Source organism: Bufo bufo, chromosome 2, assembly GCF_905171765.1.
Source record: "Bufo bufo chromosome 2, aBufBuf1.1, whole genome shotgun sequence".
NCBI classification, from domain to species: domain Eukaryota; kingdom Metazoa; phylum Chordata; class Amphibia; order Anura; family Bufonidae; genus Bufo; species Bufo bufo.
Window position 1 is genome coordinate 651,543,164 of NC_053390.1, and position 17,974 is coordinate 651,561,137.

Genomic DNA, 17,974 nt, shown 5'->3' on the forward strand with positions numbered 1-17,974 from the left:
TTTTTCATGCCGGTGGAACAAAAAATGAACAAGCATTTGTCAGATTATCGGGAATGAGCATTTATACCCTCTTCCCTGATGATATGACAGATAATCGGTCTGTGTAAAAGGACCTTAAGTAAAAGGTATCATTACGTTCAGCTGAACTAGCCATACAAGGCGTTGTACCTTGTGCCGGTTAATTTCCTGATGACAGAAGCCCTTTAAACCTAGCCCAGAGTTATGCTCTGTAGACATAGACACTTGCACAGAGCTTCAGGCTACATGCACACGACCGTTCCGTTTTTTGCGGTCCGCAAACTGCAGATCCTCAAAAAACGGAAGCCGCCTGTGTGCCTTCCGCAATTTACGGAACGGACGGCCCATTGTAGAAATGCTTATTCTTGTCCGCAAAACGGACAAGAATAGGACATGCTATATTTTTTTGCGGGGCCACCGAACGGAGCAAAGGATGCGGACAGCACACAGAGTGCTGTCCGCATCTTTTGCGGCCCCATTGAAGTGAATGGGTCCGCACCCGAGCCACAAAAACTGTGGTTCGGATATGGACCCGAAAAACGGTCGTGTACATGAGGCCTTAAGGATATATTACACACCCTGATGCTGCTAGTAATTGTTTGGACGGAAGCGTTCCCTCCCAGCAATCGTCAGATAGCTAGCAGAGGAAACCACTGCTATTACATGCAGCATTGTCTTCCGCCACATGGGGAGGAGCGATCGCTATGCCATCGCTCATCCCCATGCAGGATAGCGGTGTGCTGGTGGTAGTTCGTTATTAGACAGAGCGATCTGCCGCCGGTAAATCCAGATCTTTCAGCATGCTGGACTGCCCAATGAGCGTTTGCTCGTTCATTGGACATTTAGAGGCAGTATTAGGCCGGGTTCACACGAACGTGTGTGACCCGTGCCTGTGAAGCGGGCCGCAATGCTTGTTCGCCGGCCGTAGGTCAGCCGCATCGGATCGCGGACCCATTCACTTTAATGGGTCCGCGATCCGGCCGTTCCGCGAAAAGATAGGACTTGTTCTATCTTTTAGCGGAACGGAACAACGGGACGTAACCCCAGGAGGCACTCCGTAGTGCTTCCGAGGGGTCCCGTCCCGTGTGGCCGTTCCGCGATTCCGGATTAGCGGACCCATTGAAGTGAATGGGTCCGCATCCGTGATGCGGAATTCACACGGAACTGTGGCCGTGTATTGCGGCCCGCGATTTGCGGGCCGCAATACGGCCACGGGTCACGCACGTTCGTGTGAACTTAGCCTTAGACTACCAGATGATCGCTCACAAGTATTCATAGGAACGCTCGTTAGCGATTATCGGCAGAAAATCTGGCAGTCTAATATACCCTTTAGACCGTAGTACATAGTGCAACAAGAATCAGTACAGTGCAGAACATTGTATGTAGATTAATTCTGCATTTACATTGTAAAATGGTCCTCAGAGGTGGACATATGCCTTCAAGATCCCTCCAGTATCTACTCAGATCACAGACATATAAGGTAATTCAGGAGACAGCTGGTCCATGTGGAAACAAACCTCTTGCCACTCAGGGCTATGTGCAAATAGCTTGTATGTTTGCACTTAGAGTCCCTACAGCTCGGCACTATGGAGGCACTAGAAGCGCTGAAATACGGAGGTACAGTATGGCCTCATAGACCCGTGTGCATGAAGCCTTCCAAGGGTTCACACTTTGTGGTGCAGTCGCAGGTTTGTTTAAGTGAATCTGGGATGAGATCCCAAGGACAGGAAAAGAAAAACTTTAGTTTTTGTTCAGCTGTTTCTAAAAAAAAAAAAAAAAAGCGATTGAAAAGAACATCTGACGACTAAACTGCACTGTGTGAATCTTGCTTTAAATGTTAATTTTCTGGCGCTTTTTTTATGAGTACACGTACATATGTTGTACAAGTGCAATGTTCAGTCGTCATACCGGACCCAAGATATGTTGTCTGCTTGCGATCCACTTTTGTCTGACAAAATGTTGTGAAGCTTTTCAGTTTTCAATAGCAGTTATGTTCCTGTTGTGTACCCCTCCACCAACCAAAAATAAAGGCGTCTTGCAGATCCTATAGCCAAGGTATAAACCGTATGGTGTGTGCCAAGCCCTCTGCGTAGAATATGGCCCCCGATTCTGCAGATATTGGTGCCAGGAGTATGGTGATAGATTTGCTAAATTCTAGCATAAATACAAGAATAAATTGCAATATTTCTTCTAGATTTAATTATCACTTCATATATTTATTTTGTGCTGAAATAAAGGGGGCTCAAAGATCCTTCAGTAAGAGATATACTCTAGGGCACATGCACAAGAACGTGTTCCTCCCTGCTGTCCACAATGCACAGGCGCCGTCCGTGTGGCTTGCGCTGGCGGATGCAGACCTATTCAACTTCAATGTACACCAAAAATTACGGCATATTCTATTTTTTTGCGGTGCGGAGGCATGTACCAAAATACCACGGATGCGCTCCGTAATGCTTCTGTGGCCTTCTGCTCTGTATCTTCCGGATTGTGCACCCATTCAGGTGAATGGATCCGCATCCATGATACGGAGCGCACTTCTGATGCCCGTATATTGCGTATCCGCTGCTTGCGGGCCGCAATACATGCAAGATTGGCACACGTTCGTGTGCATGAGACCAGGAGGTTCCAATTAGTGATTTAAAAAATGTGAAAAGTGGCCTTACACCTATAGGAAAGTTATGGCATATTTTGGTGAAGCAGAGAGACTGAATGATATTTGGCATACAAATGCATCAGTTCCTCCATAGTGTGCCTTATGCCTAATTGTACAAAGTTTTTTACTCCCAGCCCTCCCAAAGCCATAACTTTTTTGTTTTTTCATTCACATAGCAGTATGAGGGCTCGTTTTTTGCTTGACAAGGTGTACTTTCTAATGGCACTATTGGGAAAAACACCATTCCGCCACTGTTTTATTGGGGGGGGGGGGGGGTCAGGTTTACACTGCTTCCTATGTGGTAAAACTGCCCTGTTACTTTTATTCTCCAGGTCAGTACAGTTACAACGATACTACATATCTATAGCTTTTCTCCAATTTTAATATTTTAATACTGAAATTTTTTTAAAAACTTAGGAAAAAAACTAATTTTTTCTTTGCATTGCCATATTCTGACCCCCATAACTTTTTGATTTTGTGAACGGAGCTGTGTAAGAGCTCATTTTTTGCAGGGCGATCTGTACTTTTCATTCATACCATTCTGGGCTGTATATATAACTTTCTGATAAATTTTTGTGGGAGTTGAAGTGACCAAAAACTGGTGAATCAGCCATTTTTACTTTTTTACCCCGTTTCGCTGTTTGCCATATGGAATAAATATTTTAATAGCATGGGTGTTTTCACACGTGGCAATGCCCATGATGTTAATTTTTTTAAATTGTTAGTGTATTTTTATTTTGGGGTGATTTGAATTTTTATTTTTTTAAAAACCTTTCTTTTCTTCTTTTTTTTTTTTACACTTTTTAATAGTTCCCCTAGGGAGCTATAACAAGCAATCTTTAGATTGCTTTTCTCATATACTCCAGTGCATTATCATTTGACTTTATGAGAATTACACTATGTTCCTATGGAGCCCTGCCACAGGGGGGGCTCTATAGGAACTAATGTGCAGCAGCCCTGTACCTCTCCCGAGTACAGAGGCCTCCAAGGCACAACATCCGGCTCCCCCAATCCTCGCAGCGGGGAGCCAGTTCATGGCGGAAGCGCATGCTCCTGGTCTTTAACCTCCCAGATGCTGTGATCACATTTGACCATTGCATCGGAGTGGTTAAATGTATGCGATCGACATTCTCATCGATCGCATATATTAGTCCTGGGTGCCTGCAGTTTAAAACAGCAGGGACCTGACATCTGTGGCGCTCGCGAGTGGGTGTCATTTTTAAATGCCTGACCGCTGATGTAAATTTATGTGGGGTGGTTAGGAATGGGTTAAAGGGGTTGTCTCACTTCAGCAAATGGCATTTATCATGTAGAAAAAGTCAATACAAGACACTTACTAATGTATTGTGATTGTCCATATTACACATTTTTCCATCACATTATATTCTGCTTGTATCCAGGGTTTACGACTAGTGTTGAGCGAACTTCTGTTTTAATTTCGGCGTCTAAAGTTCGGCTTCCGGTTAGCGGAGAATCCCGATATGGATTCCGAATTCCGTTGTGGTCCGTGGTAGCGGAATCAATAATCGGCCATTATTGATTCCGCTACCACGGACCACAACGGAATTCGGAATCCATATCAGGATTCTCCGCTAACCGGAAGCCGAACTTAAAACAGAAATTCGCTCAACACTATTTACGACCACCATTTCAGTGCAGATATGAGGTGGTCGGGATGGGATCTGCTGTGCATGCATCCCTATGCGTGCTTCCGGCCACCAGAGAGCAAGCATGGCCACTGCTGCTGGATTGCAGGGTGGTCATAACCCCCTGGGTACAAGCAGTGTATAATGTGATGGAAAAAAGTAATGAAGCTAGCAATATGGACAATCACAATACATTAGTAAGTGCCTTGTAGTAACTTTCTCTACATGATAAATGCCATTTGCTGAAGTGAGACAACCCCTTTAAAACTGGAGTTGGTGTGCCTGCTATGGATTAATGAGAGCCTAGCGCTTAGAGAGACCCTTGTAAGTTCCTAGGTCACCCACTGTTCCCTAATGTCAAAATCGTGGGCACAACTACACCAAATAAATGGCCCTCAAAACATTTCATGAGGAGGCACAGTATAACATTTCACCTATACTCCTTCTGGAAGCACATTCAGCCACTGAGCAGCAAAAAGGGGGCTACATGTCACCCCCCTCCCCCCTGCAGAACTGAGACGTGGAGTCAGAAGCTGGCAGGGCCTGCCAGCTTCTATCACCACCATATGTCCTGGGATAGGGGGCTGATCAGAAGGAGCCAGTAGCAGATTGCATACTTTTGTAATTGTATGTAATAAAAAATTATTTAGATCCAGGTGCTGGTTTGAAAACTGTAGGATATTTTCATGGGACGACCCCTTTAATGTTTTGGACTGTAGCTGTACAATAGCTTACTAGATACATGGTTTAAACTACAAATATCATTGTAATTTTATATCTTAGTAAATGGGACACCAAGCAGCCAGCTGTCTACTCCAAAATCTACAAAATCATCGTGTTCATCGCCAACAAGTCCTGGAAGTTACCGAGGTCTAAAGGTAAGATAGAAAATGTACTTACAGGTACACTAGATTATTGATCGGTGGAGGTCTGACATCCGGGACACCCACCAATCAGCTGTTTGAGAAGGTATTGGTGCTCCTCTGGCGTCTCGGCCTTTTCCCAACTTTTCCCAGGCCATTGACGACACGTCCATCTGTCACTTGGCCTAGGTGCAGCTCAGCCCCATAGAAGTGAATGGAGCTGAGCGCGATACCAAGCAAGGCCGCTTTACAATGTACAACGCTGTGCTTGGTGAGCCGAGAGAAGACCGCGGCGCTCACGTGAGCTCCAGTGCCTTCTTACACAGCTGATCAGCAGTGGTCACGGGTGTCAGACCCCCTCCGATCAGATACTGATGATCTTTCCAGAGGATAGGACAGTAATAAAATCTCGGAAAACTCTTTTAATTCTCAAAGCCTTGCAGAGTTTCCATATTCATATTCCTGTTGTCAAGAAATACTAGTAGTGTGAAATGAGGAATGGCAATGTTTGATTGCTACCATGTCACTTTTTTCCTTACCTGCTGCCAGCACAGTTACAATCTAGAATACACTGCCTACCAAGGTAAAACTGTCACAGAGAACAGAAAAAGAGCAGATGTGCTTGGCAATACCATGCAATGCCTAATACATAACATCAGTAGGCATGATGGACAGTGAAGCCATCTTTCTAATGATTGTTTTACACCTGTAACCAGGACAATGGCCATCATCAGAGCAGTGAGACTATGGAAATGGAGGAGGTTGTGGTGGTTCATTCATGGAAGATCAAGAAGGGCCTGGATGCCATTCTGAAAAAACATAACATTGCACATTATGTACACTAGATTTGTGTAGATGTTGATCCTCTTTGGAGGAGTCTGGAAGAATTTGTTCCCCTAATATGGGTCAATTTGCATTCTCCTAATTTTTTATTTTTTTTCTTCTTCTGGTTCAACACTGTAAGATTACATCTGCAACTGATGGACATTTGTCTTTTTTCAACCTAATAAACTGTGTTTACACTTGAGTTGAACTTTCTGTTCTTCTGAATTTGAAAGAAAAACAGATTTTTTTTTAAAATTTCCATTTGAATGGCATCAGTTGTGCTCAATTTGCATCAGGTTGTGTCAGTTCCGTCAGACTTCAGTTATTTTTGATGGGAGAAAAGGTCCTGAACGGAAACAAACTGAACACAACTGATCCTTAAAGGGACACTGACAGGCCCAATTAGCATATTTATTCATATATATGTCAGTACAGGTCTTTTAAAGTCTATTAAAATCATCTAAGTATCCCCCCTGTCCACTTTATAAATACCGAAATATTAAGTTTTATAACCTGCTTGTCCGGTCACAAATCTGCCCAAGGGGCGGCGTTTCATCTGAAAATGCGCCCAGCCAGCCGCTCCCAACTGCCGTCTGAAGCCCCGCCCAGCTCATCAATATTCACTTCGCTGGGCGGCGGCTACAACTCTCCCGACTCAAGTGCCCGGCGCATGCGCAAAAAGCAGGGGCTGCAGCGCTCTGTACGCAGGCGCGATGTGACCCCGGCCGGGCACATGCGCTGAAGATTGGACGGAGGACGTGCCCAGAGGATCGAATGGGCTGTGCGCAGAATCTTGAGTCGGGAGAGTTGTAGCCGCCGCCCAGCGAAGTAAATATTGATGAGCTGGGCGGGGCTGCAGACGGCAGTTGGGAGCGGCTGGCTGGGCGCATTTTCAGATGAAACGCCGCCCCTTGGGCAGATTGGTGACCGGACAAGCAGGTTATAAAACTTAATATTTCGGTATTTATAAGGTGGACAGGGGGGATACTTAGATGATTTTAATAGACTTTATAAGACCTGTACTGACATGTATATATGCCTAAATATGCTAATTGGGCCTGTCAGTGTCCCTTTAAATTAAAGTGGATCAGAACGGAAAGCTCAACGCAATTGTAAACACAGCCTTAGGCCTCATGCACACAAACGTATTTGTGTCCGTGTCCGATACACATTTATTGCAGATTGCACATGGACTGATTGATTGCTATGGGTCCACAAAAAAAACGGACAGTACACTGATATCATCCATGTACTGTCCACATCTGTGTGTCCGTTCCACAAATTATAGACCCATTTCCTATTCTTGTTCATATTGCAGACAAGAATAGTAATTTCTAGTAATGGGAGTGAGAAGAATGTGGATTGCACAGGACGGTTTCCGGACTGTAATATGGACAGTCGTGTGCATGAGGCCTTACTGTGATACAAAAGAAGGCGTCATACAGATATAGCAGCCATTGAAAGAACGTCCATGACCGGTTAAGACACAAATATAGTAGCAACAGGAAGCTGAAACATACTTGGGGCTCATACACACGATCGTTGTTGTTTTGCCGTCTGCAAAACACAGATTACGGCCGTGTGCTTTCTGCATTGTGCGGAACAGAACAGGCAGCCAATACTAGAACAGTCCTGTCCTTGTCCATAATGCAGACAATAATAGGACATGTTTTTTTTTTTTTTGTGGAACGGACATACGGACACGAAATGCACATGGAGTCATTTCCGTTTTTTTGCATCCCTATCGAAGTAAATGGTTCTGCATACGGCCCGCAAAAAAAACAAAACGTAATGGACACAGACACAAAATAAGTTTGTGTGCATGAGCCCTGTATAATCGAGGGATTTCATTCCAAACACACAGAATGGAAGTGCTAATACCATTTCTAAAGAGAGATCACAGTTCCCAGCTTTTCCTCTACAGAAGGGATCAGCAACCTTTGGCACGACAGCTGCTGTGAAACTACAACTCCTATCATGCACACTTACTCCACTGTTCTTGTAACTCCCATAGATGTGAAAGGAGGATTCTGGGAGTTGTAGTTTCTGATCCTTGCTCTACAGCTATATACACTGGTGCGGATTCCTCCATGAACTATACACCTTCCTCTAGATGGCCAGTCTAATGCATTTACTGACATACTTGATTGGTCTTGGTCAATTTCTTCACTTTCTGATTGGAACGTCTAAACAAGTCCACCAAGGAAGGTCTCTAATTATTCACTTAGTAGAAATGTCTTCCGGTGCCCTAAATAATGAACACATTTACTGCTTTTATCCCATAGCAAGTTCATTTGCTTTTCTGTTCTTGCAGTTTAGTGAAGGGAGCCAAATAAATAATTGGATGGCTGCACTGTTGCTATTTGGCAGCATCCTTCCAGTGTCAGCATTTCTAGAAATCGTATGTTTTGTCAGAATGCTCTCGCTTGCGTTTAAAGGCTTCCCAGCCATTGTAAGAAAAGGTCACATACATGCCTACAATATGACCTTTACTTGAGGTCTCAATGGAGGAAACTTTTATCATCTTCCCTTTATTTTAATCTAGAGCAAGAGTTCAACCTATCGTCTGGCTGTGATTTATACAGGGTCCAGATGAGTTTATCTAATTGAAGAATGGGGGGGGTCCAAATTGTGCATTTGTAATATTAGATTATATATTGCTGGTCTAGTAAACCCTGGATGGTTGACAGAAAATTCCAACCCAAAAATAATAAAAATGATAAAAAAATTATCTCACAGGGACCTGGCTTTATTATAGCTTGTACAAAAAAGGGGCAATTGGCCAGGTCGTCCTTGAATGGGCCTCCAAAATTCCATCAAACAGAATATATACTAGTGGGTTGTCTTTACATGTTTACTCCGTAACTGGAGTTTAATCCACAGTATTGGCTCAGTTTGTATAGGCATGCAGGAAATAGTGATAACTGATTCGTCCGGTTTACGTTATGCTGGAGTCCGGAAACGGGACGGATCCGTTATGCAGGCCATAGACTTTTATTATGACGGAATTAATAACGGAATGCATCTAAAGGCATTCAGTTATGCATTCCGTCATGGAATTGCGTTATGGTCTGTGGTAACGGAATCCATAACGCAGTTCACATTATACCACAACACGAACCGAAAACGAATTTCAAAATATGAAATTCGCTCATCCCTAGTCTCAATACCAGAAAAAAAAAACGCTTCCGTTTTGTCCCCATTCATTGTCAATGGGGACAAAACGTAACGCTCCAAAATGCATTCCGTTCCGTTCTCATACCGGAGACCAAACCGCAGCATGCTGTGTTCGCTTTCCATCCTGGGATGCGGAGCAAGATGGATCTGTCATGACCCACAATTCAAGTCAATGGGGATGGATCCATTTTCTCTGACACAATAGAAAACTGATCCATCCCACATTGACTTTCAGTGGAGTTCATGACTGATCCATCTTGGGTATGTTAAAGATAATACAACCGGATCCATTTATAACGGATGTATCAGTAACGGAAAGCGTTTTTTGCTGAACCCTGCCAGATGCAGCAAAAATGCTAGTTTGAAAGTAGCCTTACGAAAAAATTGAGACAGTGGAAACCTGATGAATAGGAATATATACATTCAATAAGTGAGAAAATGCTATTTCCACACGAACCTAGTGCTGCTCTGGCCCCTTTGTTTACATGCAGTTGCAGAGCTGTGACATTCTTCTCATGAATATTTGGGGGTGCCAGCTAAGACTGCCTCCCCCTCCCCCTGCACAGTCTTGCTGACAGATCCATCTTCTCTTGCTGCAGCTCTTCCCAGTAGTTACTGACCTCACACAGACATTCTTTCTTCTGTTGCTCTCCTGGCCATTTACATCTTGCTGCTTCTTCCATTACTTTCATGGTGAGAGGAATTCCCATTCTGCTCGGGTTATAAAATCTATTCTGCCTCCAGTAAGTTGCAGGGGTCGTCACTTCGCGACAACAAGCTCCGCCCATTTTTTTGCTTTCAGTATTGATGTTACCTGCATATGACTATGGCCCATACACACCGGCAGCTGGCAAGCTAGCTTCTTTGAGGATGAATGAACTAGACAGCTCTCAGCTAAGGGTGGATGGAGCATAGAGAGACAGCTAAGCCTGCAGACCTCAATAGTGAGGACCCGTGCACAGGGGGCATGGCTTGTCCCTCTGGCAAGCACAGCCCAAAGATCAGACTTCAGTGACGTTCCATGTCCAGGGCAGGACTGCTCCCTCCTGCAGCTCTAGGCTGGTGCACGGCATGTCATCGGAGCAGGCAAAGAAGCTGATGTCACAGAACATGGGAAATATGAGAAGGGGCCACTGTAGAAGAAGTTAATTAATTGAAAATACATTATTTTGTTTAGATAGGGAAGGGATGCAAATGAGCTCTTAACAAGCTTTGCCTCTAATGCCACCAGATGGAAGGCAGCTATCCTATAAGTCCATGTTCAGCTCTTAAAATGAGCCTTGAGACATGGCTTGGATATTAAATAAGCCAGCACCTCATCTGCAGACAGCTGTTTCGGGGTGATTGCCCCCATCAGTGCAGAGCAGAGAGTACTGGCTTAACTGGGTGAGAGGCCTGTGTCCGGGTCAGGGGGGAACTAACTCTCCTTAGGGAGAGAGCACCTTAATCAGTGTGAGGAGACTTACAGGCCATACATGCTCCTCTGGAATTCTGGGAGGGAAGGGATGCAAATGAGCTCTTAACAAGCTCTGCCTCTAATGCTCTGCCTCTAATGCTAATCCTATAAGTCAATGTTCAGCTCTTAGGGTTCATTCACACGTCCGCAAAATGGGTCCGCATCCATTCCGCAATTTTGCGGAACAGGTGCAGACCCATTCATTTTCAATGGTGCTGGAATGTGCTGTCCGCATTTTCGGATCCGCACTTCCGCATCCGTGCTTCAGTTTCCGCAAAAAAAAGAACATGTCCTATTCTTGTCCGAAATGGCGGACAAGATTAGGCATTTTCTATTATAGTGCCGGCGATGTGCAGTCCGCAAATTGCGGAATGCACATTGCCAGTGTCCGTGTGTTGCGGATCCGCAGAACACTTCCGGACGTGTGAATGGACCCTTAAAATAAGCCTTGAGATATGACTTGGATATTAAATAAGCCAGCACCTCATCTGCTTTGTTTAGATATAAACATACAAAGAATAAAAAAATATCTTTGGACGACCCCTTTAGTTCAGCAGATTTGGGAATATGTTTCTCATTTTTCTCAAATTATCAACTTTTCATTTCCATTGGTTATTCCTGACTAATTGTCTGGATATGTCTTATTTTAGCCATGTGGTCAAGCACGTCCAGTTAATCATCACACATATCAGAAACTTTTGAGTGTCTGCTCTGAATCATTAAAAGTCTTTGTTATGCAGAAGTTATCTTTTTTTGTATATACTATTTTATGTCTGTGTGTGTATGTATGTGTGTGTATATATATATGTATGTATATATATATATATATATATATATATATATATACATATACAGTACAGACCAAAAGTTTGGACACACCTTCTCATTCAAAGAGTTTTCTTTATTTTGATGACTATGAAAATTGTAGATTCACACTGAAGGCATCAAAACTATGAATTAACACATGTGGAATTATATACATAACAAACAAGTGTGAAACAACTGAAAATATGTCATATTCTAGGTTCTTCAAAGTAGCCACCCTTTGTTTTGATTACTGCTTTGCACACTCTTGGCATTCTCTTGATGAGCTTCAAGAGGTAGTCCCCTGAAATGGTTTTCACTTCACAGGTGTGCCCTTTCAGGTTTAATAAGTGGGATTTCTTGACTTATAAATGGGGTTGGGACCATCAGTTGCGTTGAGGAGAAGTCAGGTGGATACACAGCTGATAGTCCTACTGAATAGACTGTTAGAATTTGTATTATGGCAAGAAAAAAGCAGCTAAGTAAAGAAAAACGAGTGGCCATCATTACTTTAAGAAATGAAGGTCAGTCAGTCAGCCGAAAAATTGGGAAAACTTTGAAAGTAAGGGCTATTTGACCATGAAGGAGAGTGATGGGGTGCTGCGCCAGATGACCTGGCCTCCACAGTCACCGGACCTGAACCCAATCAAAATGGTTTGGGGTGAGCTGGACCGCAGAGTGAAGGCGAAAGGGTCAACAAGTGCTAAGCATCTCTGGGAACTCCTTTAAGACTGTTGGAAGACCATTTCAGGGGACTACCTCTTGAAGCTTATCAAGAGAATGCCAAGAGTGTGCAAAGCAGTAATCAAAGCAAAAGGTGGCTACTTTGAAGAACCTAGAATATGACATATTTTCAGTTGTTTCACACTTGTTTGTTATGTATATAATTCCACATGTGTTAATTCATAGTTTTGATGCCTTCATAGTCATGAAAATAAAGAAAACTCTTTGAATGAGAAGGTGTGTCCAAACTTTTGGTCTCTACTATATATATATATATCAGAAAAAAACACCGGCAGCACCACCCAAAAAGAGTATAAGGGAAAAGAGCTGGTGCAATGTCCAAGTATGGTAACAGGTGCTTACCCACTTATAAAGAGCAAAAATCGGACTGCACTCCAGACGGTTCTTCAGTAAAACAGTGTGTTTTTATTCACCCATATGGTGGCAAAGAGCAACGTTTCGGCTCATACATGAGCCTTTCTCAGGCTCATGTATGAGCCTATATATATATTACAGTTACTGGCTGTAGTCCCCATCTGGTCCAGTGTTTTGTTGCTCTTTTTAAAAGTATGTGTCATCCCTCCTTACGTGTATGTTAGTAAGTACATTCCCCATGAAATGGATCATATATGTTGTGCTGTTCCTCTGTGATTCTTCCTGGAAGTGTATAAATCAAATGACAACTATGTGTTATCTTTCCTCTTGTCAATGAGGTATGTCCCTATACATGGGAAAGAACGATCGGGCATGTTGAATTTCACACCCGATCTTTATGTTCTCCCAGGACACAAGAGGTGGTCGGCAGTGGCTTTCTCCTCTCTCTCCCTTGAACAGGCATGCATGTGTATGGGCGAGTCTGGTGAGATGTGGGCGATTAGTAATTGAAAGGGTATGGGCTGATAGTATGCAATTGTGTAGGGTCACACCATATTGACAAGGTAATGATAACACCCAGTTGTTAATTTCGTCATACGTTTTAAGGATGAATACTAGAGGAATGTAACAACACAGAATTCTAAGAAAAGATGCTCCGAAATTGTTGGCATTACAGTTATTTACTTAAAAAAGAGTTATGGGGTTCTCCTTAGGAAGGGCACCTGACAGAGGATACATAGCCTGAATATGATTACAGATGCCACCATCAGAAATGCACGCAGTTGTTGGTAACAAATAATTCTTACGTTTCCAGATTTCGCCTCATTTTGGATCAACGTCTAATGTGAACGGTCTTCCTGACGCTCCTAATAGTCCTGAAGGTAAGTTCGGTAAGGCTACATCCACATATGCGCTTTGATTGTTGTAATCTGTTCCAGCATACCAGAATACTGAAACCGCCGATTCTGGCATATGACAGACATTGCCAACGCCCATTGGATCCCATTCATTATAATGAGGTCCGTCTGGTGAGAATACTGGCATTTTGCTGGACAAAATACCACTGCATGCAACAGCATTTCGTTTTTCTTTTTTTTTGCCAGAGTTGGCGACGGAGGCTTCTGCCATATGTGAACCTAGCCTAATACAGTAATGTATGACTTTCTTATAGAAAAGTTTTAATCCAGGTGTACACACAAGTGACACCATAAGGTGGCCATAAATCGTTACCAAGCTTGTTATGAAACACGTTTTTATGTACACACAGATTATTGAAGGCCGTGGACCCGCTTGTGGTTTAGTCCCATTGAATGGATCTAAACTGCAAATGGACACCCACCGCAGCTTGCAGAGGCCTCTGTCCAGAGACCGTGTCGAGAAAGGACATCCCCTTTCTAGGCGTGGTTGTGGCTTTAAATCACTAGCCACACAAACACGTGGTTGCCGCCAGCTTTTTGCACAGAATCCACAATGAAATGCTGTGTGAATGGGGCCTTATATTTAGTGTCTGGTTACTTTGGCTGTGCAGTCCATTGTGTTTCACGATTTACATTTTTTTCTTCTCAAGGACTTAATGGAAATAGGTATCTTGATGCTTCCACAATCCTGGAGAAATATAAAATAGGGAAAGTGATTGGAGATGGCAACTTTGCCGTTGTGAAAGAATGCGTTGAAAGGTGTGTATATTGATACATATGTGAATACAACGATTGTCTTTGTCACCCTGTGTTTTTTTTTTGTACATTTTAAAGACAAATCATTGTGCCGAATTAGGCCTCTTTCACACTTGCGTTGTTGGGATCCGGCATGCACTTCCGTTGCCGGAGGTGCCCGCCGGATCCGGAAAAACGCAAGTGTACTGAAAGCATTTGAAGACGGAACCGTCTTCCAAATGCGTTCAGTGTTACTATGGCACCCAGGACGCTATTAAAGTCCTGGTTGCCATAGTAGGAGCGGGGAGCGGGGGAGCGGTATACTTACAGTCCGTGCAGCTCCCGGGGCGCTCCAGAATGACGTCAGAGCGCCCCATGCGCATGGATGACGTGATCCATGCGATCACGTGATCCATGCGCTTGGGGCGCCCTGACGTCACTCTGGAGCGCCCGGAGAGCCGCACGGATGGTAAGTATACTGCTCCCCCGCTCCCCACTACACTTTACCATGGCTGCCAGGACTTTAGCGTCCCGGCAGCCATGGTAACCATTCAGAAAAAGCTAAATGTCGGCTCCGGCAATGCGCCGAAACGACGTTTAGCTTAAGGCCGGATCCAGATCAATGCCTTCCAATGGGCATTAATTCCGGATCCGGCCTTGCGGCAAGTGTTCAGGATTTTTGGACGGAGCAAAAAGCGCAGCATGCTGCGGTATTTTCTCCGGCCAAAAAACGTTCCGTTCCGGAACTGAAGACATCCTGATGCATCCTGAACGGATTTCTCTCCATTCAGAATGCATTAGGATAAAACTGATCAGGATTCTTCCGGCATAGAGCCCCGACGACGGAACTCTATGCCGGAAGACAATAACGCAGGTGTGAAAGAGCCCTTACTAATGCTGTCTACAGGCCTCCATACATATTCAAGTATTGTGAGCTGTAAATGGTATGTTAGAAGGGCAGATTTTCTGTCCGATGATCGCTAACAAACGTTTGAAGTAATGCTTGTTCGCGATCATCTGGGAGTGTAATACTGCCGCCGATTGCACGGTGAACAAGTAAACGCTCGTTCATCAGGCAATCCAGATCTGTCAGCATGCTGAAAGATCAGGATTTGCCAGTGGCAAACAAGTTTAGAGCATGGGGACGAGCGATGGCAAAGCGATCGCTCCTCCCCACATTGTTGAGATCGACGCATGTAATAACAGCGGTCTCCTCAGCAAATGAGCAGGCGATTGCCAGGAGGGAACGCTTCCCTCCTGACAATCGTCTGTGTGATCGGGGTGTCTAATACACCCTTAAGCCAAATGAGCGTTCGGTTGGCATCTATTGAGGGACTATGGGCAGTCACAATGGCTGATGCTGGATGATAAATCTGGTGCACCTTTAGACTGTCTAGTTAAGTTTCTACTTAATAGTTGGTAGGTGGCTTACCTTGTGTCACAATGTTGTGCAAAAATCATGGTGCAATTTTGGCACATCTTAAGCCTTGCCCCTCTGCTGCAAAGTCATGCCCTCTTTCCATTAGGCCACATCCCCTTTTTAGACAAGGCAAAAAAGTGTCTAAATAAGACAATAAATGTGATGCACCGCCTGCATGCCAGATTTCGGTTTCAGTTTGAGTCAGAATTTTGGTGCAAATGCAATAGTAAATCTGCTTTATTGTGTTTTTGCTAAATAATTTTAAATTATAATCTACCCGGCCGGCGGCAGAGAGGAGAGCTTGGGGGCGGCCCCATGAGCATCAGCCTACTGGGAGACTGTCCTGTAAGGTCTATGGCCAGTCTGACCCTGTTGTCTTACCTTTCTCACACACCGAGCATTGTGTGTGTGTGTGTTTATTCGTAGGCGCATGATGGACCATCAAGCCGGACCAGTGTGGAACCGTTGCAATGTGTGGGATGTATTTAGGTACAGATCCTATGGTTCTGAATGGTTTAGAGTTGGTAAAAACGGGTTAATATAACAATCTGACTTTATACTGGTCTCTAGGAACACTTTTATATATGTTCACTGTGAAGTGTCAAAGCCCTAAACCAATGGAAATCATTCTACGACTTATATAAGCAGACAGTATGAGTCACACAGACTCGGCTTCTAACACAGAATAATTTAGAAGTGATAATTAATGGGAGCTTTGTAACAAAAATCTAATTTAAAACAGAATTACCATATTCCTTCTGTTACTTTACTTTCATTATGTACAGGTAGACATTTAAATATCATTGGTCAGTATGAGGAACGTACGGTATCCATTCTCTGATTTCTTATATATTTTCTCTTCTTGACAGGTCTACAGGCAAAGAATATGCATTAAAAATCATAGACAAGGCAAAGTGCTGCGGAAAGGTACTGTAATAACCCAGGTCTTAGTGTTTGCAGTTATATGTTCTTTGTAACTTTATTAATATGTGGATCTTTAGCGTTCTGTTCTTTTGGCTTGATTACAGACAGTAGCACATATAAACTGAAAGGGTTTGCCCAAGATTGAAACTTATCACATGTCCACAAACCTCTCCCACTGATAATGAGAACAGAGGTCACTAAGTCCCCTATGTGAACGGAGCATCAGTCCATTCAACTCTATGGGGCTGCTTGAGATAGCCTAGTACAGTGCTCAGCTACCTCCAGCAGCCCTGTACAGATTAATGGACTGGTGGCATGCATGCTTGACTACCGCTTCATTTGTTCAGATTGGTGGGGGTCCCAATGGCAGATTTTAGAGGGGATAAGCATTGGACTGTTGGATTGCGGTGTGCTTTATCCTTTTGTTTTTAGAAGCTATGCTGCTGCCAGAGGTGTCTAAAGGGGACAGGGGCAGCAGGCTAAATCCTCTCTCCCAATTAGAACACATACACACTCGGCAGAGCCTACATATGCATGAACTATCATGTGTATGGTCAGCCGTACTCCCTGTAGAGATTCTTGGGCAGCCTATGACAACCATTGCCCTGAACTTTACAACAATTGCATGCTTTCACACGTTTCTGCAAGGAGAAAGCAAGAGAATGTCAGGATCATTGACCACCTGAGAGCACTTTTATGGGTGGTGCACTTTTATGGATTCTGCAGTTTTATCCATGCTAAACTGCTGACAGCCCTAGGAAAAAGTTGGAGACAGCAGTTCAAACATACCGTTTGTTGAGCTTTAATTATCAGTAGTGTGACTATGAAGTTTTATTCTGCTCCTTATATTCCATGGAGGAGGAGCTTCACTGTAAAGTTCTCTCTGCATTGAGCTGCTTCATAGCATCTCCCTAAGTGACAGCTATAGCATCCAACAAGGAGACCACTCCAGAGGTCACTCAGAGGGGATAGCCTGTGAAGCCTCATAATGTGGAGAGCACTCCACAGAGAAACTCCACCTCCATTGCACTTAAGGAGCAGAATCTGGCAGAATAAAGTTTATATTCTCATTACTCCTGATAATAAAAGCTCCGCAAAAGGTATGTTTATACTGCTCTCTCCAGCCCTTACCTAGTGCTGTCAACAGTTTACCATTGTCAAAACTACTGACGGATTCCCTTTACATTTTCTGATTTGACCAGACTTTCATTCTTAATAGTGTAAGAAACTAATAATAACCGAATTGATATCCACATGAACACATTGGATCAAGGGAATTGCAGGATTATATTCCAGCTTTAATTTCTTAGTGCAGGCGAGAAAATTGGTTGCAAAAGTGCCCCTCCGTTTAGGGGCACTTTTTATGTTTAACATATTTTTTTATAATTTTTGATGTTGTTTTTCATTTTCCATGTCACTTTTGTATTTAAAAAGGCTC

General features: G+C 43.7%; 1 protein-coding gene across 5 annotated transcripts in view; it reads left to right on the top strand.

The window, feature by feature from the left end:
- DCLK2 (doublecortin like kinase 2) overlaps window positions 1-17,974 on the top strand; it is a 153,658-nt gene that overhangs the window by 95,375 nt on the left and 40,309 nt on the right. For all 5 annotated transcript variants that reach the window (XR_005776359.1, XM_040418531.1, XM_040418532.1 and 2 more), the window contains 4 exons: window positions 5,101-5,195; window positions 13,355-13,421; window positions 14,108-14,216; window positions 16,482-16,539. Coding sequence is in view for 4 of the 5 variants with exons in the window: in XM_040418531.1 (XP_040274465.1) it covers window positions 5,101-5,195; window positions 13,355-13,421; window positions 14,108-14,216; window positions 16,482-16,539 (329 nt within the window). In the remaining variant the exon portion in view is untranslated. The remainder of the gene's footprint in view (window positions 1-5,100; window positions 5,196-13,354; window positions 13,422-14,107; window positions 14,217-16,481; window positions 16,540-17,974) is intronic.